Source organism: Rhinopithecus roxellana, chromosome 12 (genome assembly GCF_007565055.1).
Source record: "Rhinopithecus roxellana isolate Shanxi Qingling chromosome 12, ASM756505v1, whole genome shotgun sequence".
In the NCBI taxonomy this organism is placed as follows: domain Eukaryota; kingdom Metazoa; phylum Chordata; class Mammalia; order Primates; family Cercopithecidae; genus Rhinopithecus; species Rhinopithecus roxellana.
Window position 1 is genome coordinate 53,866,041 of NC_044560.1, and position 24,016 is coordinate 53,890,056.

At 41.8% G+C, this 24,016-nt stretch overlaps 1 protein-coding gene across 2 annotated transcripts in view; it reads left to right on the forward strand.

The window, feature by feature from the left end:
- The window catches only part of USP24 (ubiquitin specific peptidase 24), a 145,530-nt gene extending 123,737 nt beyond the window's left edge, over positions 1-21,793 (forward strand). For both annotated transcript variants that reach the window (XM_030942132.1, XM_010372705.2), the window contains exons 56-68: positions 1,397-1,493; positions 3,551-3,667; positions 4,037-4,129; positions 5,974-6,076; positions 8,133-8,254; positions 9,143-9,256; positions 10,494-10,559; positions 12,287-12,353; positions 14,179-14,257; positions 15,203-15,278; positions 15,669-15,755; positions 16,148-16,258; positions 19,043-21,793. In XM_030942132.1, coding sequence (XP_030797992.1) covers positions 1,397-1,493; positions 3,551-3,667; positions 4,037-4,129; positions 5,974-6,076; positions 8,133-8,254; positions 9,143-9,256; positions 10,494-10,559; positions 12,287-12,353; positions 14,179-14,257; positions 15,203-15,278; positions 15,669-15,755; positions 16,148-16,258; positions 19,043-19,105 — 1,195 coding nt within the window. In that variant the 3' untranslated portion in view covers positions 19,106-21,793. The remainder of the gene's footprint in view (positions 1-1,396; positions 1,494-3,550; positions 3,668-4,036; positions 4,130-5,973; positions 6,077-8,132; positions 8,255-9,142; positions 9,257-10,493; positions 10,560-12,286; positions 12,354-14,178; positions 14,258-15,202; positions 15,279-15,668; positions 15,756-16,147; positions 16,259-19,042) is intronic.
- The last annotated feature ends 2,223 nt before the right edge of the window (positions 21,794-24,016 follow it).

Genomic DNA, 24,016 nt, shown 5'->3' on the forward strand with positions numbered 1-24,016 from the left:
GATATTTTATTCATTCCCTTATATCCAAGCAGGCTTGCTTTTAAATGTCTCCAGAGAAGCTGTAACGTCCTTTGGGTAGTATGTTTGGTTTCTTAGTATTCCTAATGCTCAAGAATCCTAGTGAAGTACTTCTACATTCTTCCTGATGGAGTTTATTATAGTTTGTTTCTTTCTTTATAAAGACCAATTACTCATCACTATCAATTGCTATGATTTTTTGTTCGAAGAATAGTCTTTTTTTCTAATAACTTATTTCTTTACAATTTAAGATAGTCATTTTTACAACTAAAAAATAGATATGTATACTGTATTCATATTTTAGTAACTGTAAACATGAAGAGGTGTTGTCTTTTAGATCAGCCCCTTGGTATAGCCTTCTTTTAAGGCAATTCTTTAAACCTAACTGTAATTGTAAAAAAATTAATTCATAGTAAATATTGCTTACAGATTGATGTAAAGAATTCAAACTAACATGAAGGATACTTTACATCTTTTAAGAGCCTTTTATTGTGGAAATGTTTAAACACACACAGAAGTAGGCAGAATGAGCCCTTTCCTGTACCCAGGCCCCAGGCAGGTTGTCAACTTTTGCCTGTCTTGTCTTAGCTATCTCAGCTCTCACACACAACACCCACATGCAGGCTATTTTTTCTCTCTCAAGTATTTTAAATTTCAGACATTATATCATTTCACAATAAATTTTCAGCATGTATCTGAAGGTAAAGTTCATCTCTAACAGTAAAGTTAAAAAAAAAAAAAGTAAGTACTTTACCATTATCATGAACCAACAAAATTAATATAATTCCTTCATATCACCTTGTATCTAGTCCGTGTTCAGATTTCGTCCAAAGGTCTCAGAAGTGTCATTTTACCATTGAGTTTGCACAAATCAGGATCCAGTGACGTCCCCACATGGCCTTTGCTTTCTGTGTCTCTTAAGGCTCTTTTGACCATCAGTCGTTCCTTTGTCCCCCTGCCCCTTGTATGCTGTGCCATTTGTTTGGGGAGTAGACTGTTTGCTCTGTAGAGCTCCCCATATTCTGGATCTCTTTGCATCCTCTAGGTATTCCCTTCAAGAGAATTGTACCTGAGTCTGATTATACCTCTAGAGCTGAACATTATGGGAGTACTTGTTATCTTTTAAACTTTCTTATAGTTGCCACTTAGAATCTTAGTGAATTTTGAACAGAGCCTTGTCGGCTAATACGTGACATTCCAGTTAGCAGGAATAAGCAGAAGTGAAGTGACCTGGGAAAGCTCCACTTGGCCTGTAAGCGCTAACAGTATCAGGAGACTCTACTTTTGTTTCTTGGCTATTAGGTGGGAACTGTGTTGGAAAGGTTGAGGTTATGGAAATGTATCTTGCTTTCTCACACCACCTTTCTCTTTCTTTCAGGATTTTCTTACTGGAGTGCAGTGTGAGAGAAGTACGAGTTGCTGTGGCCACCATTCTGGAGAAAACCCTAGACAGTGCCTTGTTTTATCAGGATAAGGTCGGTCTCGTTTTTAAAACGTTATTTATACATTGTATTTTTACCAAAAGTTTTAAATTACAGGTAATAAGAAAGAGCCTAGGATTGGAGTCTGGTAATTTTGCCACATAAACGCACCTTCTGTGGACTGATTTTTGGTACATGCCAGGGAGAAGGCATTCTGTCCCTTCCTCCACACATCCCAAACACCATGGTAGGCCAGGAATTCAGGCCTGCTTTGGTCTGCTTTGGGATTTTCTCTCTAGAAACACTCCCTTTTCAGAGTCCTCTCTCAAGAATTTGTATTAGATCTCTCTGAACTGAGACTAATCTGTGTCTAGAGACTCATCTAGACCAGCAGACATTTTGAGCCACCTCTGGCTTTGTCTTTTTCCTTATAAGCTATTTTCCTGATCTAAACCTGCAGCTGGCAACCAAACCAAATGGTGCCATTCATCCAGGGGCGTTAAGTCCTTACAGATACAGCAGTTACTTCCCAAGTTTGCTGTTTCAAACAGCTGACACTACATGGAAAACTTTGAAAAATGTTATTTTCACAACAAATTGGCTTCTTATAAACATTGGCTGGAGGCATTGTGCCTCAATGAACTAAATACAGATTCTAGGAATTACTGCTTCAAATGCAGATGTTGGCTTTGCTGTGCAACTTTGAGCAAGTCCTTTAAGGAGGATGTTGATCCAGATACAGTGCCTGCCACCCAAGCACTTAGTTCCATGAACAAGGCGGTCAAATATGCCCTTTAGGAAGGTCCTCAAAGACTGTGTCTCAATTCCGGGAGTCATTAGGAAGTTGAGGTTTACTGTAAGGCAGTGGTTTTGATCAGCTTAAATAGCAGAACCATTTTTTAAACAAAACCCTATCTGGATGCACAATATAGAATGCAAGCCACAGGAGCTGCTGAGGACAGTTCAAATGCCATTGCTCCATTCCCTGTAGAAGTTTCTAAGATGTGTCAAGAATCCTTAACGTAAGGACTATATCACTCTCCTCCTTCCTCCCATGTACCAACCCAAACAAAGGATAAAGGCAGAGTTAGTGCAGCCTCCCTAGAGATGGGGTCAGGCCACAGCATATTACCCACCAGCCTCTAAAGGCAGGACAGCAGGTGGCAGACAGAGAAGGGAATGGCAGCCATACACTTGGAAGCCATTTGCTCAGTGAATTCTGTCTGATGCCCAGCTGATGGATTTTCATGTCTATTTCCCCCGCCTCCCCCCATAAATGGAAGTGGTGCCACTTGCCACCCACTTTATCTTGGAAAGTACTTTGAAAATGAAGTGCTATGTAAATGCTAAATTTTACTGTATTTATAATGGGTGTGACAGGATGGATGGGAATATTGCAAAAGTTTGAATACCATCTTCAGAGGAAACGAACTAATGAGAGTAGTAAGCCTGGTCTTAATTCTAGATCACAGATGAATTTCTAGGGACTTGTCCAAAAACAGTTGGGGTGGGAGGGAAAGAAGAAGCAATGTCATAACCAAAATGGTTTCTAAACAAATAAAATGTTTTTCAAAGCTTTCCATGAGGCGTCAGCGGGCTCTCAAGTAAGTTCACGGCTGAGTCGATATCACCGTTGTCATTCTGTCAGGCTGTTGCTCTCCATTTGCTCCATCGGCTTGGTTTCCAGCCCCTATGCCTGTGTCTGTGTTTTTTATTCTTTGCATCTGTGATTATGTGAAGAAGTAACGTAGTGGAGGGAGGGATTCAGAAATGTCTTCCCTAAACACCCCACCTTTTTTTAAGAGACAGAGAGATACTGGCTCTGGAGAAAATGTGACTCGGCAGTAGAATCATGCCCTTGACTCTGAAATCTAGGAACTGAAACTAAGCTTTTCTTTTCATTATTGCTATGGTACCAATCTTTCTCTGGAAGGTAAAATGGATAATTCTGTTTTTGCTCTTCAAAGCATAAGTCCACCTGAATCTGAGACTGGATTGTATCAATCAGACTTTCCTTTTGTTCTTATGGTGGTTTACCTCAAATTAATCCTGTTATAAATGTCTGTCTTATGTTCTTTTTCTTCATGTAATTTTATCTTTCCTCTAACCAGCTAAAAAGCCTTCATCAGTTACTGGAGGTACTGCTTGCTCTATTGGACAAAGACGTCCCAGAAAATTGTAAAAACTGTGCTCAGTACTTTTTCCTGTTCAACACTTTTGTACAAAAGGTAAATAATTTTTTTCGTCATATCTTTTTCTAATACAGAAGATTTATGCGCTAAAAAATTTTTAGACTGGTTGGTAAAGTTCTATATGGTATGTTTTTTATGATGTTTTTTCTTAAAAATCTTGTGAATTATACTACTTGTAAGAATTCTGATGAGGTGCGTGTAGTTATTCATTGATAGCAGTAGAAGTCTGCATTAAAACTAGGGGTTAATTGTTTAGTAGTTATTGGGAAGCAATGTGAGGCTCAGGAGGTTTTTTTAATTAGATTTTAACAAGTACTTTCTATATGGAAATAGAAATAGCTGTTTTTAAAACCAATTTTTGTCTGGATAGAAATATAATTTGCTATTCTCAATATCTTGTGACAGCAAGGAATTAGGGCTGGAGACCTTCTTCTGAGGCATTCAGCTCTGCGGCACATGATCAGCTTCCTCCTAGGGGCCAATCGGCAAAACAATCAGGTAAGGACTACTTTTATATCCCTAGTGGAATGGCTATGGTTTTCGTAGCCTCTGTGTTTCTTTTTGTAGGTGAAAAATGTTTTGAATTTCGTAAAAGTCTAAGTACTAGTACCATAGAGACTTTAAAATTCTTCGGAGTTAAATTATTTTTACAACTTCTTCATAGAATTTCGTCTAATAACCCATGGAAGTTACTAACTAATGACAGAGTCTTAAGAGGGAAGGATGGATTCTGACTGGGGAGGGTTTCAAAACCCTTTAAGGAATAGGTGGTATTGGGATCCTCTGCTTCTCTCTGGGGCTGTGGACAAGGCTGTCTCGGTGGTGGTTCTTTTAAGTCAGATGCTGAAAACACAGCCAGAATCCAAATGCAAAGGTATGCCGTTGTAAACTGAATGATATTGCGGATAGAATACTCTCGTTCAAATGAAAAGCAAGTTATTTGGGTTTTTTTGTTTGTTGTTTGCTTGAGACAAGGTCTCACTCTGTCACCAGGTTTGCTGGCACCCATTTTGGAGCGCAGTGGTGTGATCAGGGGTCACTGCAGCCTAGAGCTTCTGGGTTCAAGCGAACCTCCCTCCTCAGTCCCCTGGTAGCTGGGACTACAGGCACATGCCACCATGCCTGGCTAATTTTTGTATTTTGTATAGAAACAGAGTTTCACCATGTTGCCCAAACTGGTCTTGAACTCCTGGGCTCAAGTGATCTGCCCACCTCGGCCTACCAAGATTGTTTTGTGATAATAGGGTTGAATATGTCCAAAACCAACTCTCCTGTTTGAAATTCTTTTATTGCAGTGTTTCTCCCATCCATTGTATTTCTTTTATTTGATATATTCAAAATACGTGAAATGCTAACATGCAGTGATAATAAGTACTATTTATAGAGTACTTATTTTGTACTCCATACATCTGGTCACTTTGTGGTGGTATACTTTTGATACTCAGTTCAGCAAAATTAAGCAGCTTCATCTCCATTCTCAGGCAAGGAGTAAAGCTCAGAGATGATAAGTAACTTGTCCCAGGTCACAAAGCTAATGCATTGGTGGAACACGGATTCAGACCCAGCTCTGCTGGTGTCAAAGCCAGAGCCTTTTCCCCTGTGTGTAAATACATTGCATAGGCACTTTTCCTTCTTGCTAAGGGAGACAGATTTTTCGGCTTAGGCTTCCTCTCAGGTTTCTCTTTAGTGTTGAAAAACAAGTACTGACAGCAGCATGTGCTCTGTGTGTTGATACTATGTTGAGATTTACAATATCCCTTTTCCACTTCAAGCTCTTCAATATCCAAGGCCCCATTGTCACTAGCAGTTGATTTAAATTCAGTATAATTCAGTTGCATATAAAATTAATATTATTTTGCATTTATGGAGCACATTTCTACTTTTGAAAACATTTTCACTTTTAATATTTCATTTGGTCCTCAAAATCACAAAGTAGGCAGAATAGGGAGGTAGGAGGTGGCCTTACCTCTGCCAGTACATGAAGAACTCAAGATAACTGTTGTGATGAACAACGCACTCACATTATACGGCACAGTGAGTGGCAGAGGCAGGGCCAGACCTGCAGATCTCCAGCCTCAGAGTTTTTCCCATTATACTGAGGCACATTGTAAGCACTCTGTACCTACAGTGAATCCATAAAGGGACTGGTTTTAGAATAAGAGTTAATATAACTCTTTGAGCTGGCTTAAAACCTGTGATTTTTTTTGTACTTTGACCTCTTCTATCAAGCACTGAGAAATAATTAAAGCCCAGAATATTATGAACCAGCAAACCCTGTCCCTTCCTCTTCATATTATTTCTAACGACAACACTAACAGCCACTTTATCTTCCCTCATGACAGATACGTCGATGGAGTTCAGCACAAGCACGAGAATTTGGGAATCTTCACAATACAGTGGCATTACTTGTTTTGCATTCAGATGTCTCATCCCAAAGGAATGTTGGTAAGCCTAACATATCTTAGAATGAAGAGTTACTGAATTTGTCTAGTTTGGGGAGTAATAATATTAGCAATTAAATGAATATCTCTTGTTTGTCATTCGACTACTTGCTAATTGAGGTGCACTTAAAATTTTTGTTTTAATTCATGTTAAACTTTATAATGTTTTACTAGTTTGCCATAAGAGAAAGTGAGTCATCATTTATTTGGGGGAGGTGAGAGGGTATATAAGTATTTTTTTTTAAATAACTCTTTAGGATTAAAAACTAATTGAGAGCTCATTTATCACCTTAATTTGAACTGCTACTGTGTGGAAAATAGCCATGGTGTGGGTTGGAGTCTCCTAGCTAGCTGTGTGAGCCTGACCGTCCTGTCTTCAGTGCAAAATGAAAATACTAAAAACATAATTCCCCAGGTATAATGAGATAAAGTACTTTGTAAAAACAAAGAGGATGCAGATATAAATTACATCACTGAAATATATTTGAATGTAAGATATAGTTGGTAGCATTTTCCATTTGTCTCCCAGAACTAATAACATAGTCATCATTTAATACAGCAAAACCGCAGATTGTCCTATATGATTATCCAATGTCCTAAACTATGTGTGTATTGTTTTTATACTCTTCCTAGGTCTTGTCATGATAGCGACAACCACCATAGTAATAATACAGCAAACCAGCTTTTCAATGTCTTCTGTGTGCTGTGCTTTAAATTTGTTGTGTTTAACGCGCACAGTGCTTTAAACTTACTGTGTTTGATCCCCGTAACAAACCTATGAGGAGTATTTGTCCTGTCTATGGATGCGAAAACTAAGGTACAGAAAGGTTCAGTTCAGTAACAAGGTTGTACAGCTAGTTAGTGGCGTAGAAGCCAAGGCATGAATGCAAACTCAGACCCAGAAGCTGCTACGAAGATCTAATGTCAGGAAACTAAATAAAAAACACAGAGCATCCTTCTGATAGAGAAATGCTTATTGACTCTCTAAAGGGGCATTGGAGGAACACTTGGACGGTTGTATTATAAGGCACAGTTTGCTTACTAAACTCCGACTCATCTAAAAAGACAAAGCTGCCTAATTTCGTGAGTTCAGACAATTTTGTAACGAAAACTAAAGTATGCATTCTGGTTTTTGTAGTAAATGAGATAACTCCTTCCATATGGGTTGATTCTGCTTAGCATAGGTGGTGTTAACCATTATTTGAGAACAGCTGTTTGAGGAACGGAAGTGTCTTCTCCACTGTATCTTCAGTGGCAGCTTTCGGCAGTATTTCATATACTATTTATATTTTTACCTGTTTGAAAGATTATTGAGTGGGAATCACTAGGTATCCCTAGACTGTGAGGGATCCGCTTGTGTGAGCACGCAGTGTGTTTGTGAGTACTCAGTGTGTTTGCAAGTACTCAGTGTGTGTGTACTGTGTGTGTGAGTACTCTGTGTGTGAGTACTCAGTGTGTGCGAGTGCTCAGTGTTTGTGAGTACTCAGTGTGTGAGTACTCAGTGTGTGTGCTTGTACTTAGTGTGTTTGTGAGTACTCTGTGTGCGAGTACTCAGTGTGTATGTGCACACTCAGTGTGTGCGAGTACTCAGTGTGAGTACTCAGTGTGTGTGTGCGAGTACTCTGTGTGTGCTCTGCGTACATGAGTACTCTGTGTGTACTCAGTGTGTGTATGCGAGTAGTGTGTGTGTACTGTGTATGTGAGTACTCTGTGCGAGTACTCAGTGTGTGTACTCAGTGTGTGTGTGCGAGTACTCAGTGTGTGTGTGTTCAGTGTGTGTACTGTGTGTATGCGAGTACTCAGTGTGTGTGTACTCAGTGTGTGTACTGTGTATGTGAGTACTCAGTGTGTGTGTGCGAGTACTCTGTGTGTGTGTACTCTGTGTATGTGCGAGTACTCAGTGTGTGTGAGTGCTCAGTGTGTGTGCGTGTAGTCAGTGTGTGTGCGAGTACTCAGTGTTTGTGCGAGTCTTGAAGGAGGCACATTTCCTTATGGATGTGTATTCTGTGGAGTAACACCAGGTGAGACAGGTTCTGTTTTGTTTCTTTGGTCTCTTAAAGCTCCTGGCCTATTTAAGCAACGACCACCCATTAGCATTGCTCCCTCAAGCCCTCTGCTGCCCCTCCATGAGGAGGTGGAAGCCTTGTTGTTCATGTCTGAAGGGAAACCTTACCTGTTAGAGGTATGTATTTGTTATTCTAAAGCCATTTTTTTTCTCCTATTTGAAGAAAATTGCTTTTTGTTAGTAGTTATGTTTGGCATGAAGAGTATTGTTAAGAGAAGAAATGATTATTTCAAATTAAGTTTTCTTATATGTCAAAAAGAAATAATTAGTGGAAGAGAATATTTTTAGTCCTGCATTCAGCCAAGGTCCAGACCTCCAGGCCCAGCCCAGCCAGCTACCCATCAGGGCCCCAGAGGGAGGTAAATGGCACTTCATCCATCAGAATCATTTCATTCATTGTAGAGGGTTTTGTCCCCAATCTCTTTTGTGTGTCCCTGGTCCTGGAATACTACAGCTCTGAACCACGTGTTATTAAACCTCAGAAATGTGGGTGGGCTGCTCTCAGCTCTCCATTGTGGCGCTCGTGTGGCTCATCCTCAGTCTGACCCTCCCCGTCTAGCAGAGCCGCCCCCAGCTGTGAACTCCATCTTCCAGTTCTCTCCCCTACCTGATTTACAGATATGTGAATCTATGAACAATATAATTCTGTTTTTTTAATTAAATCAACAGGGTTGTACTATTTAATACATATCTTTTTTTTTTTTTTTTTGGCTTGATATTTTTTGGATCTATTGGTGATTATTTTAATTGTGGGAGCTTTTGCCTTTGAAAAACTGATGGAAATGACTCCTGAAAAAGTGCACATTTGCACAGAATTGTGTAAAATTTCAGACAGGCTTAGACACCCTGAAGTCTATCTATAGACTTCTAACAGTTAAGAAACCCTGTTTTCAGGCAGTGTTAATTATCTTAAAATCTGGGTAGATTTCAGTTAAAGGCAGCAACAACAGATGGACTGTTAACTGTGACATGAGAAGAGCTGACTGTGTTATGTCCTCCCACCAGGTAATGTTTGCCTTGCGGGAGTTGACAGGCTCGCTCTTGGCACTCATTGAGATGGTAGTGTACTGCTGTTTCTGCAATGAGCATTTTTCCTTCACTATGCTGCATTTCATTAAGGTAAGACCTCAGTTAAACGAGTGATAGCCAGATCGCCTTTAGGTGAGACTCTAGGAGAGCATCTGTTTGCTCCAAGGCAGTATGCTTGTTCTCATAGCCTAAATTGTTTTTCCTAATCATTCTACTATAGGCTCATTTTTATTCATTTTTAATCTTTAATTTTTAATTACATAGATTAATTACTACACTCTCTTTGGGAAAAATTTGAGCATAGAAATGAGGCCAAAAGAAAAAATATAGGCCAGGAAAAGAATAAGTAAGTAAGAAATGAGACCGAAGTCTACTGTGGTCACCACCAGTCACCCTTGCTCACTCTACCCCAGGGACCAACACTGTTACATTGATATTTCCTTCCAGGCCTCTTTGTATGGATTTACACTATGTATATATTGGTTTCTGCCCACAGAACTTCTGCATGCCTTCTCTTCTGCACCAGTATTTATAGTGGTGATACATGTAGTGTTAACAAGAAGCAGGTGATTAGTGGATTATGTCTTTAGGCTCTTACTATGGTATGTTTTTCCCTCAGCCTTTTCTGTACAGACCTGTATCAGAGGTGATTAAGTTCCTCTCTTTGCTGTTTACTCATTATATGACCCTGGGCAGTTCCTTCCTCTGTGACTGACTTCACAGGTTGTGAGGATTCAGTGAGGTGGTATAATATGTGAAGTGCTCACTTAGTACCATACCTGGCCTCTTGGAAGTGTGGTATTTTACCACAATGTCCTTTCCCACCTTTTATACATAAAAAGTTTATTAAAACAGCTGAAGGAATGTGTTTTATGAATTTTGCCTTCTTCACTTAGTATATCTTGGCACATTTTTCTATTTTATAAGCTGACTTTTTGTGTACTTTGTTTATAGCATCCTTAACTCAAGAGTATTCTCATTTGTATTCTTGTAGCTGTCTACCAGCATCTTCTGGAAAATAAGCTAGGATATGGACATATATAAAATGGGATCTGTTTAGTGACTTGAAATCTCCCCTTCTCTTTCTTCTCTTTTCTCCTTCCTAATTTCGTAGTAAAGTATCAGAGTGTTGCAGCTGGAAGAACCTTAGAGGTTGTTTATTTCAGTTCCCAGATTTAGCATTTGAGAAACTAAGGCCTAGAAAGGGGTATTGATGTGTCCAAGGTCAGCCAGATGGTGATAGAACTAGAGTGTGGATCCAGCATTGTTTATTGCCATTCCAATATGCTTTCCACTGAAATTTTTATGCTTTTAAAAAATATTTCAGAACCAACTAGAAACGGCTCCACCCCATGAGTTAAAGAATACGTTCCAACTACTTCATGAAATATTGGTAAGTCATAACTGTTCTGATTCACTTTTATTTAAGAATGTATTAGTCAACAAGTGTTTATAAATTAAAAATTGTATGTCTTTTTATTGTTTCTCCATTCATTTGGTCTGCATTTATAGAGACCAAATCTTCATGTCAGTCACGTGTCTAATGCATTTGATTTAGAGGTGAGCAGTAATAAAACTACCTCCTAGGAGCTCACAGTTGAGTGAGGGAGCAAAACAAGTACACAGACAACTGTAGTGCAGGGGACTGAAGGGGAGTAATAGTGATGGTTAACCCCTGCCAGGGCTTTATGGTGGAGAAGGCATCGTGTTAGCACAAATGATGTTAGGTTTAAACTTCACAATCACCCTCAGAGATACATTTCTGGTTTTATAGTTTATCAAATCTTAGACACTATTGATTGTATGTACGTACTACGAAAACTATTTTTAAGAGCCATGAAACTGAAATGTAATCAATTGTAGGATGCTTTCCAGTCTCAGAAGTGTGAAGAGCTGGGGAAAAAAAAAATCCTCTGGCAGTTGTATTGAAGGATGGAGTAAAGAAGGATGCAAGATTGGGAACTGGAAGACCATTTAGGAGTCTGGGAATGTTCTGAGTGTGAAATAACAAGGCCTGTGGTGGGGCAAGGGACAGACAGATCAAGAGGTATTGTGGAAAGAGGATCAATGGGATTTGGTGACTGGTTATGAGTTAATGAGAGTCTGGTCCAGAGGTTCCTTAGAGAGTGAGGGCCTGGGTTCCCTTTGGATTCTTGATACTTCGTAGAGGCCTTGGCACAGAATAGCCACTTAATAAAGAGTTTTGAATAAGAAAAGACATCATAGATGCCATTTGTTAAAAGCTTATTTTTCAAGTTCTTTACCTCCTTTTGGTCCTAGTGCTTTTACAAACTTTGGCAGATTAATACACAGTAGGACTGCGTATTGTTCATCTATCAACAGCAAACTCATATAGTTTTATACCATGCACAGTTCAGTACTAAGAACTAAAAATACAGCTATGATAGCAAAACTTCAACACATTTTTAGTAAGCAAGTTAGAGCATAAACCTCTTATCCTTAGGAACATAAAGTATATGTTCTCGTAACCCACAGAGAACTATAGATGTAGTTGATAGCAACACGTAGATAGAAAATGAATAGATCTTTAAGTATACTTAATAGTTTTTTCTCTTAGTTTTAAGATATATTTGAGATATGTGGCAGTGATGTAATATTTGTTTGTATTGGGGGTTTTTTTGTTTTATTTTTTTCAAGACAGAGTCTCCCTCTGTTGCCCAGGCTGGGGTGCAGTGGCACCCGGGCTGGAGCCACAGTCCATAGCTCATTGTAGCCTCAAACTCTTGGGCACAAGTGATCCTTTTGCCTTAGCCTCCTGAATAGCTGGGACTACAGGCACATGTCACTGTGCCCAACTAATTTCTTTTTAAATTTTTTTTGTTTTTTAGAGATGGGATCTTGCTTTGTTGCCCAGGCTAGTTCAGAACTCCTGGCCTCAAGTGATCCTCCTGCCTTGGCCTCGCAAAGTGCTGAGATCACAGGCATGAGCCACCATGCCTGTTCTGTATTGGTTTTGTTGTTGTTGTTGTTGTTGCTGTTGTTGTTGTTGTTGTTGTTAAACACTAAATTAATCTGTGGAATAGAATGATAAAGAAAGCACCCGTGGCTATGACACAAGTTCCTTCTTTTATTTACTAATTTTTGTTTCTTCCTTCACAGGTTATTGAAGATCCCATACAAGTAGAGCGAGTCAAATTTGTGTTTGAGACAGAAAATGGATTACTAGGCAAGTATGCCTGGCCTTATGCACAAACGTCTATAGTAAATATGTGGATAATCTATTGTTCTGGCCAGTTCTGCCTCCTGCTTCTCTCGGTGGGCTCTGCAGTGACTGATACAGTAGAAGTCTGGTCAGGGCCACTGGACTCCCTCATGCTGGTCAGAAAAATTAAAACCCAGGGATCTTCTCACCCTACACATTCTCCTATTTTGGTCAGGAAGGTGTAGCTTGGGGTTCTTTTACCAGATCAGGTAAGATTCAGGGGTGCTGTGAATTTTTTTCAACAAGCTAATGGCCACTCCCTGATGCAAGAAATCTTTTATTCCACTCTGTAGCCACTGGGAAGGGAAAAACCAAAACCTGAGACTCAGGATGTTGCCAGGCTCATGAAATGTGAATGTCTTTTTACCTATGGTACAAGCGTAACCACATTTTCACAGTCTACTCTTAAGTTGTTTTGGCAGGGCTTTTTTTTCAGAAGACTAAATTGGCTTTCCTGAGCTATTTATTAGAAAAAGTTTAGTTGGGCCGGGCGCGGTGGCTCAAGCCTGTAATCCCAGCACTTTGGGAGGCCGAGACGGGCGGATCACGAGGTCAGGAGATCGAGACCATCCTGGCTAACACGGTGAAACCCCGTCTCTACTAAAAATACAAAAACTAGCCCGGCGAGGTGGCGGGAGCCTGTAGTCCCAGCTACTCGGGAGGCTGAGGCAGGAGAATGGCATAAACCCGGGAGGCGGAGCTTGCAGTGAGCTGAGATCTGGCCACTACACTCCAGTCCAGGTGACAGAGCGAGACTCCGCCTCAAAAAAAAAAAAAAAAAAAGAAAGAAAAAGTTTAGTTAAGAATAATTTTAGCCAGCTCCCACCATTTACCTGTATTTCTACTTAATCTGAATCCTTTTAGATTTTGCTATGTATTAAGAGATTTAGGGTGTTTTTTTGTTGTTGTTGTAGAAAGGAGCTTTAAGCTAAAAAGTTTTGTAGCTTCAGCTTTTCAGGCCACCCTTTGGAATGCTGTACTCTAGTCAGAGTCACACACAGGCCCTCTGGAACTTAAAAACTATAAACTCCTCAAGAGCAGGACCAAGTATTATTTATTTATTTTTATTTTTATTTTTATTTTTTGAGACAGGGTCTCACTTTGTCTTCCAGGCTAGAGTGCAGTGGCATGATCTCAGCTCACTGCAACGTCTGCCTCCCAAGCTCGAGTGATCCTCCCACCTCAGCCTCCCAATTAGGTGGGATTATGGGCACACGCCACTAGCCTAGCTAATTTTTGTATTTTTTTGTAGAGACAGACTTTCACCATGTTGCTCAGGCTGTTCTCAAACTCCTGACCTCGAGTGATCCACCTACCTTTACCTCCCAAAGTGCAGGGATTACAGGCATGAGCCACCGTGCCCAGCCTATTTATGTTTGAATCTCTAAAACACAGAGCAGGTGATAATTGCTGAACTGACCCTAGTATCATAAAATTTCATTTATCAAACTAAAAGTGTTATAACTACTCTCAGTAATACCATGTGTGGAAAAGTCTCTAGGTGAATAATTAGGCAGTAAAAAGTTTTGTTCCTGTTCCTAAAAATCAAATTTGCAGCACCATGTATGTTTTTTGTTGTCGTTGTTTTTTTTCTTTTTAACATACTTAAAGTAGGGTTTCTGCTCATTAGAATTTGGGGATTCTATGGGGTCAAACACCACCATGCTTTTAGTTAAGTTGTTCTTTATCTGTTTATTAAAATTGTTTTAGAACAGGAGAGCTTGTTGTTACTTGGAGCCACTTTCAGTTTAGTCTTTTATTGTTAAAATGTCCTTTTCTCTTCCTTCAGCTTTGATGCACCACAGTAATCATGTGGACAGCAGTCGCTGCTACCAGTGTGTCAAATTTCTTGTCACTCTTGCTCAAAAGTAAGTATTGAATTAAAATGCAGGGAGGAAATGGTGTTTTAATTACAAGTCACATATGAGCAGAAGGGAAACGTGCCCGGTTTTGATACCTGGAGAATCTGACTCAGTCAGGGTCTGCTTGCTTGGAAGGTACAGAAACCTATTTGAATGATGTCAAAAAAATATGAGGGGAAGTATTGAAAGAGTGGCCCAGAAAAGCTCACCCATCAGGCCTTATGTCAGAAAGGCAGGAATCAGGGCAGATATGGAGGCTTTAAGAGCAAGAGTTCATGAGCTTTCACTCAAGGTCTCGCATTAATGTAACCCAGCCACCAGCTCTTCAGGCTCTAGGCCCCTAACCTCAGAATAGCCTTTCAGATCATGTCACCTGTAGCTCCTGAGCGCTTGTGAACCTAGGCACTGTTCAAGAACCTTGCCTATATTATCTTATTTCATCTTGGTAACAACTTCATGAAGTTAGTGCAGTTGTGAGTCATATATCATGGGTAGTTTAAGTGACATGCCTAGAATCCTAGAGTGAAAATTTGAACACAAGCTGATTGACTGCAAAATGAAGGCTCTTTTTTTTAATTGTGGTGAAATGTACATAACGCAAAATTTACTATTTGAACCATTTTTAAGTGTATAGTTCAGTGACTTTAAGTACATTCACATTGATTCGTAACCATCACCAGCGTCCATCTGCAGAACTATTTTCATCTTCTGAAACTGAAACTCTGGACCTATTGAAGACTAACTCCCTATTCCACCCTTCCCGCAGCCCCTAGGGGAAGCAGTTGTAATTTCTGTCTCCATGAATTTGACTACTCTAGGAACCCCATTTAAGTAGAATCACAAATATAAAGACAACTGAATTTTAATGAAATTAGCATTTACATTTCACAATGAAGCACTAGGAACAAGGAAAGAAAGAATTTGGCTAATAAAAATCTCCTCGGTCATCAGGTGTCCTGCAGCTAAGGAGTACTTCAAGGAGAATTCCCACCACTGGAGCTGGGCTGTGCAGTGGCTACAGAAGAAGGTAATTAAACGTTGACTTTTTCTAGCTGTAACACAGGAATCAATAATAGCACATCTTGTCAGGAAAAATCTCTGGAACTGAATATGGAGACTGACCTTAAAGTGTTTTCAGATTTGAAACATTTCTTTGGTACAGTTTCTATCTTGTGTGCATTAAATTTGTCCTAATACATATGTCTTAACTTCCTAGGGGAAAAGGTAGGGATGGTGATGATATAAGCACCAATATTTGACTGAAGTCTTGAATCACTTTATGTGATGGAAGGTCTGGGTAGACTTGTAGCCTACTTTGGATGCTTTTAAGACTCTTAATATCTAATGGTAGAAACTGTGAACTCATGGGGGCTTATTTGTCACCTCTGATGGCATTATTTTTTACCTTTCATCTCAGATGTCAGAACATTATTGGACACCACAGAGTAATGTCTCTAATGAAACATCAACTGGAAAAACCTTTCAGCGAACCATTTCAGCTCAGGTGAGAGTTGTCTCTCGTTTTTGTGTGGTCTAAATCCCTTACGGAAGATTCTCAGTGTGTTTCTCAGAAACTGCAACCTCTGAGAAGAGAGAGATGAGTTGAAAATGAGAACAAGCAGAAGAAACAATTGGATTTCTATGAAAAGACAACAGATTGATGTACACTTATGCAAATATGTGCAGATTATATGTCTAGAAGGAAAGTCATACAGGTTGGGCAGTCTGGTCCCAAAAAGGGACAGGGGTTGAGGGGGTTCTGGTGACTGTGATGAAGGCCTCACTCTTAGGCCTCCGGTACAGTGGAAGGTCACATGAAAGGTAGTCTTCCCTGGTGGTTGCTGCTGCCACTGAATGGGTCCTAACTTTGTCATCTTGTGTTTGAATCTTCTGCAGGACACATTAGCGTATGCCACAGCTTTGTTGAATGAAAAAGAGCAATCAGGAAGCAGTAATGGGTCGGAGAGCAGTCCTGCCAATGAGAACGGAGACAGGCATCTACAGCAGGTATAACTGTCAGCATGTCCTTGTGTGCAAAGGGCAGCCTTGCTCTTAAGCTTTCCAAAAAGAATTTCCACAGTTGAGGAAAACAAGATGCCTCCTCTGGAATGTGAGTCCAAAGAGACACCAGCACTGCCCTCTAGTGATCTCAGCTTAGCACGCACTAAGCGTGTGTTTACGGGGCTGAGCAGTGCTGCAGTGTGAAGTGAATGCAAAGCCTCAAGATGTCTGGCTGGCCACCCTGATCGATCTGTAGGTAGTCCCGATGAAGCCGGGCCACAGGTGGATTTGTTCCAGCTCGTTCACTTTATTCTGCCTTGCCAGGTTACTGAAAGTCCCTCGTTTGCTCTCACCAGCCTTCCTAGAAACGTGGACTCTTGAAAGAAAAGCTGCCATGTTCTTGAAGTATACCTGCTTTCCGGGGGAGTCCAAGAAAATTTTGACATTTATTTTAAAAAAAGAAAAAAAAAAAAAACAGCTTTAATACCAATCATGATAGTGGAAAAAGAAAATAAATATGTATTGAACACCCACTGTGTGCAAACACTGAACTAAGTGTCAATGCAATCATTACATCTTTCCAATAGTCTGTAACCTTCCTTAACAGCGGTCTCCTCTGTGGTCCCTTCACAGTACTTGATACAGAATAGGCCCCATTAAATGAATGTTACTGATGTAGTGGGTGTCATTTTTTTTTTAAGCATTATCTTTCCGATCCTCATAAGCACTATGTGAGGCAGCTGTCACCCTGATTTCACAGAAAGGTAACTGCGGCCCAGCACAGTGATGTGACTTAGCCCAAGGTCACTCCACACATGACCTCATCACCTATTTCATTTGCAGAGAAAATAAAAGCTGTCACAGGAAAGCTCCTACAGCCACTAATTCCCAAGCATCTGCACTGTTCTTGTCCCCTCTCCTGTGACAGTAGGAATTTGCCTCTGTCCACCTAAAGCCCCAGCACTCATCCCCGCCCACCTTGGCAGAGCTTTGCATTCTAGTGTGTATGTAACTCTTCAGTATCCGGAATGCTCCCCCCTGCCAGACCCTTCCCAGCGGCGTCTCAGCACACTGGCTTCTCTTCTGCCCTGTCAAAGCCTCTCTTCTCCCTGTTGCCCCTGCCTTCTTTCCTCTTCTTTGCAGCCAAACTTCAACTAATTCTCTAAACTTAACTTGCCCCATTTTCTTATCTCTCACTCGCTCTTCAGCCTCTTCCCTGCTGACTCCCTCTTTTCTCCCACTCAGCAGTTGCAGTGACAGGTGGCCTGCAGCTTTCAGGCCTCATCTTAGCTGAGTGCTCGGCCGCATCTGGCGCTCCTGGCGCTCTTCCCATTTGAAACACTCTTCCAGGGCTTTCCTGACACTTCTCTCTCGTAGTTTTCCTCAAACCCTTCTGGCTGTTCCTTCTCTGTCTCCTTCCTAATACCACCTCTTCTAGGCCACCACTAAAGGTTCGTGGAGTCTCCGACCTGTGTCCACCTTGGATTTCTGAACATGAACATCCAGCTCTCTTGTTCTTGATGTTCTCCACTTGGCATACCTTAAAAACCTCAGGCTCGATGTGCCCAACGACTCCTCCCTGCCCCCACCAAAGCTGGCCCTCCATCAGTGTTCCTTATCTCACACACAGCACCCCCATGTCATCGCGGACAGTTCCCTTTGAAAGGGTGCTCGTCGCTCTCTTCTACCTGTCTCCTCCCTGCCCCCACCAAAGCTGGCCCTCCATCAGTGTTCCTTATCTCACACACAGCACCCCCATGTCATCGCGGACAGTTCCCTTTGAAAGGGTGCTCGTCGCTCTCTTCTACCTGTCATCAGCCTCTCTCTCCTCATGTCTGTAAGGAAGGACCCCCTCACCTCCACTCCTGCTTCTCTCCAGTTCATGCACTAAAACCTTTCAAAGACTTTCCTTTGTTATGAGGAGAAAAGCCAGAATCCTCAACATAGTCCTGCTTGATCTAGCCCCTGTGTACCTCCCCACCCCATTTTCTGATTTTTTATTTGTTTGTTTGTTTTTGTTTTTGAGATGGAGTCTTGCACTGTCACCCAGGCTGGAGTGCAGTGGCGCGATCTCAGCTCACTGCTAGCTCTGCCTCCCAGGTTCCAGCAATTCTCCTTGCCTCAGCCTCCCAAGTAGCTAGGATTACAGGCATGAGCCACCGTGCCTGGCCCATTTTTTTAAATTTTATTTATCAAGTATACTCTCTTCCTTCCACCTCAGGGCCCCCCTACTCACCCCCAACTGTCACTGAGCTTAGGTTGTCACTTTAGAGAGACTGTCCTGGCTCCTCCCCACCCCAGCTCCAACTAGATCAGTCCCACGGCATACAGTGAGTATTCAGAACGATTCGCCAAGTGTGTAAGCCAAAGGCCACACAGATGGTGACAGAGGCAGCCTTCAGACCCAGGAGTGACCCAGAGCCCATATTTGGCAGGTGCAGGGCAGGGAGGCTCACACAGTGCCCAGCGTGAAGCGGGCACAGTGGCCACCAATGCCTCTCCCAGCTTTATCACTGTTCTGCGTCCTCACGTGAGTGCAGAGTGGCATTGTGACTTCAGACAAGTCACTAGGTTGTTTCACTGACTAAATGAGATCATAGAAATGTGCATGTTTTATATAATCATGAATTGTCAAATATTAGATGTAATGGTTATCACATTTTATTACCCTTTGATAAACATTGCATTAAGTTGCCAGATGAAGACATGTTTAAATTGCAGAACACAAGTCAGCATAGAAAATCTTTTCTCTAACCGTATGAACTTTTAACTTCCTTTTCTTTTCTGCAGGGTTCAGAATCTCCCATGATGATTGGTGAGTTGAGAAGTGACCTTGACGATGTTGATCCTTAGAGGAACGTGCCCAGCCTGAGAGGAGTCAAGACACAATACAAGATGCTCAGCACCTTCTTGGAATCAGAATCTCAAACTTGAACCCTTTGGAAGAGCCTGGAGATTAGACTGGGAAAGCTGCTGTGACTTGGGCGGATCGTGTATTTCTCAAGGAAAACGTTTTTAGGCCACTAGAAGATTTGGGAGCTGTTTGACAGTGGGAGAACTCCGGCATGTGGATCAGCTGTCCCAGGAGCGTGGTCTATATGTGGATTCACATTTCTGTGGAGATTTTCAGAAATAGAGCCAGTGGCAGACTTTTTTGTTACACAGACATACAAAAGTGAGCATAAAGCTGTTGCTTTCTCTACGATGCTACAAAAGAAATTCCTTTGGTTTTTATATTTTATGGAAAAAAAAAGCAAGCTGCTTTTAGATATGTGGTGGGGGCAAATTTTTAATCTTGCAGTAACATTAAACAGGAATATCCAATTTAAAATTATGTAAAGATGTAATAAAATTCCTTTTCATTGTAAAATAGTAGTTAAAGAAGTCAATTTACACAGACCTTTGTATTTAATATGTCTCCCTATTTGTATAGAACTTCAGATGGGTCTAGATGCGAACCCTACGCATAAGCTTGGATCTTGATGAAAGGTTACCAGGATCAGGATCAAAAATTGGGAAACATTAAGCTCTTGAAGGTATTTTTCTGATATAATTGATATTAAAAAGAGCAATTTTGAAAATGTTGTGTTCTCCAGAAGTACAGGGTGCGTTATTTGACATCAGTCACTTATGAGTTATTCCCCAAACAGATTTTAAAAACAGCAAAATAAAAGCACTTTAAGTTATAATTTTACTGCGCTTGACTTCACAGAATTATCTTTTTAATGCTTGGAGACATATTGAATAAACTGTAGTCTTAAATCATGTGATCTGCAATCATTTGCTTTTGCTTAAAACATAATTACTGAAACCCTTGGTATTGGTTGTATATGAAGTTAACTATTTGAGTTGGTACACACTGCTTGTGAGTTTCGTAGTAATTGTAATGCAGAGAAGGAATTTGAGAATTTGTTTCTCCTCAACATGACTGATTAACTGAAAAGACAGTCAAGGTTTAAGATTTATTTTCCCAGAAATAAATATAAAGCAATTGAATAACCATTCATTTAGTTGTATTTGCAAAGTATAGCACCATTCACTCATTTATACCAGCTCCCTTTTATGGTGGGGGAGGTTACACCCACATATTTCATATATATTTTGTACATTTTGTATTTTGAATTGCTCACATTTTCGGCCCTGTTTTGCCTTTAGTTACAGGTTCTGCCTTATTTTCATCTCACCATGCACAGAACTAGGGAGCCTCAGGAAGTGCCAGGTTTTCACTGTCAGTTAGATTTGCCAAGTCACAGAGGCGCAGCCAGGCCCGAAGTGCCTGTCTGGCTGCTGTGGCATTGTGTGGGCACGTGACCAGGCAGATGGCGTCTCGTTGTGCTCTCACCCTGGCCCAGTCGTTTCATTCTCTGGCAGTGAGGGTTTCTGTGCCGTCAGACTTCACTTTGTTATTCTGTGACTTGCTGGAGGCTGGCAATGGCCTTTTGTCAAACACACTGAAAAGATGGAAGGGCCAGCACTTAAGAGCAGAACTGTGCCCTTAGAGCAATGGACAGAGGCGAGTGGCAAACTTCAGACAGTTCCAGTGTTCTTGCAGTTTGAAATGTGATGTTCTAACATTGGTTTTGAGTACGTGAATACTTCCTGTCCTACTGTTTCCCTTACCCTATTCTCACCTTCTCTCCACCCGCATCCTCACCAAGAGATTGTGTGGGACATGACCTTGAAATGCTGGCGATGATCCACGCTGGGATGTCATCGCTGGCAACTGCACTCTCAGGAGCCCAAAATCAGGAGTGAAATCGCCACTTCTAGTCCCCTTATTTCCTATGGAAACAACGCCTTCCACACCCCCAGACCTGCAGTCCTCACTGAAAAGCTTCATCAGGATCGTCCGCCGTGTATATTATACGCTTCAGATCATGTTGCTTATATTGTTGCTGCAATGACCATCGTTTTCACTTTGCTGGTAACCACTTGATTGCTGACAGCTACAGTCAATGAACCTGCTGATGACTTTTTTTAATGTAGTACAACAGTGACAATTATGACAGGCTTACCTTGGAAGAGTTGTCATTTTTACTGCCAATTTTTTGGATGAAGATGTTTTTATAAACCTTTCAAAATGGTCTGCAAACAGAACAGGAATTGCACAATTAACTTAATAATGCTGTGTGTTCTCAAGAAGCTCCCTTAGTGAGGCCGATCTTAGGATGGCCGATTCTGCCCGTTGAAGGCATCCTGGGAAAGAAAACAAGCATCCCAGCGGGCATCTCACCACGACTTCTCCTGGAGTCCTCACACGGTCACTGACAACTACAATCAGTTTTAGGAACTAGAGCACCGTATCATCAAACTTACCCTGTCCTGCCCCACCTTCCCTGCTAACATTGAGGTGTGTGCAGTTACCTTCTGAGCTTGGAACAAGCAGACTGGAATTTTCCTCTGCTACCTCTTGTGTATAAAATCTTGTTTATAAAATTTCAAAAGGAAGTAGATACACTAGGGAAGAACCTTAATTCTAAATTTGGTTCATGCGTGGCAAAGTTCTTAGCTTCTAAGAGTATAAAATAAATTTTTTCAAAAACATAAGAGTTGGAGTCTCGCCGCCATTCTTCATGTATCAGAACACGGCCATAGTGGGTGGGGGAACACGAGCCTGTGCCTGGGGCTAAATGCTGTTATGATTCCTCTTAGTGCTTTACACTAATAAAGGGGACTGTGGGTCCTCTGAGCCTTTTGCCGTTCTTCCCTCTGGAGAGGTTGACCATTTTAGGATTCGTCTGCAAAGCTTAGAGGAGGATGCTGAACTTAGGTTGATGTTCTCCATTCATCTCCACCAAAGCTTTTGGCTCTCCCAAGTGGTCCCCAGCATAGATCGTGTCGCTGGTCACGCTGGGCTTCTTGCTAGATCCCACAGGTCTCAGTCTCATTCCTAGTGTCCAGCGTTGCTCACGTGGGTCCCCTTCTTTATTTGCTAGTCCAGATCTTCCGCTTCCTGCAAGCCACACCCCTTCCTCCCTGATCCCTGGTGACCACCTGCCAACCCTCTGCAAGAACCAAGTTGTTCCAACATCACAGAACTGTCAAGGTATGGATATCTAACTGGCTGACACTTGATCCTGGGGAGGGGAAGGAAAGAGAATCTAGGCTTGCACAACAGGCCTAGGTTCCAAGGGGCAGAGATACACAGTTGGGGTGTTCAAGCCATTGCCATCTGTCAACTCTTGAATACTTTTCATATATGACACTAAATTGTCAGAAAATGTAATCTGGGAGGATTTTTGCCTGAGATTCCATATGACCTGGGCTGTGTAGAGATACAACTTGCTTAAGACAGCTATGCTCACCAGCCTTAGAATGGAGGGCCTGGAGGTCCTACATTGAATGGGATCATAGTGCACTCTGTAACCCAGGCTGCAGTGCAGTGATGCAATTACAGCTCACTGCACCCTCAGCCTCCCAGCTCAAGCAAGCCTCTCACATAAGCCTCCTGAGTATCTGGGACTACAGGCATGTGCTACCACACCTAGCTAATTTAAAAAATTTTTTTGTAGAGACAACGTTTGTGTTGCCCAGGGTCTTGAACTCCTACATGCAAGCAATCCTCCTGCCTCAGCCTCCCAAAGTACTGGGATTACAAGTGTGAGCCATTGCACCCGACCTGAGACTGTTCTGAATTTTAAATCATGAAAAATAGCCATGGACTTAGCACTGGCTCATTACAGAAGCATCTGGCACTGTAACTTATTCCATAAATACTCTGGGCCAGGCCCTGTGCCAGGAACTGGGGAGAAAAAAGAATGAAAAGGGCATTGGGAGGTTAGGACAACAGAGCATCTAGGATGTAGGGCATCCGTCACCAAGAAGGAGGCACTTTGACTGCCAGGGGAGCTGCAGGAAGACATTCACTTCATTCCTAGGACAGGCACAGGGAATAAGTTCACATCACCAGTACTTACCCAATACTTGTACTCAAGATACAAGTACTTGGCATACTCAACAAACTTACCCAGTTCCTAGTATAAACAAGGCATCACCCTAGGCAGTCAAGTGTATGCAAAAGTCAGGACAAAGTTTGTTTTTATTTTAAAAAGTCACCATATTAATAAAAATGCTACAAAACCCAGAATAAATATCCAAGTTACAAAAGCAAAACAGGTCTAGAAAAGCTGGCTGTAAAAAGGCAACAGAGGACAGACCCAAAAGATAAATGTCTGCTTGCTTGGATGGGGCTAGTGCTCAAGGAGGGACAGTTGTCCCTCTCCTCCCACCATCCCTTAGAAGCATCTCCATCAGGCCACAGTGAATCAGGCCTAGGTGATACAGGAAAAGTTCCATGCCTGCAGGCATCGTTCCACCATCACTCACTGAGCTTCCTGGTCTGTGTTCCCCTTCCCAGCCTCATTGTTACCTGCGGGGTAAAGTAAGAAGAGGCTTGGCTTCAGAGGCAGCCCAATCTGGGTTTCTGGCTCAATTCCTGCTGTGTGAGCTTGGCAGGCATGCCTCCTCTGGTTCCAGGTTGCTTCCCCTGTAAAGCAGGGGTGCAAATGTGTAGTCTGCTGGGTAGTGGAGCGGGTTGGCTGAGATGGTGCGTGCACCACTGCACACTGCAGAGTCAGTCCTAGGTGACGGCTCCCTGCAGGCCACCCTTGGGTGTTGTTAGCACAGCCTGGCATAGAGCAGAGTAAAGGTCGCTCAAGAAACCAAGGCACAGCCCATGACCACCAGGGACGCGTTGATCTCCAGCCTCTGGCTAGATGCCATCCAGAAAGCTGAGCCTCCACTAATCAAGGGAGCCCCAAGGGG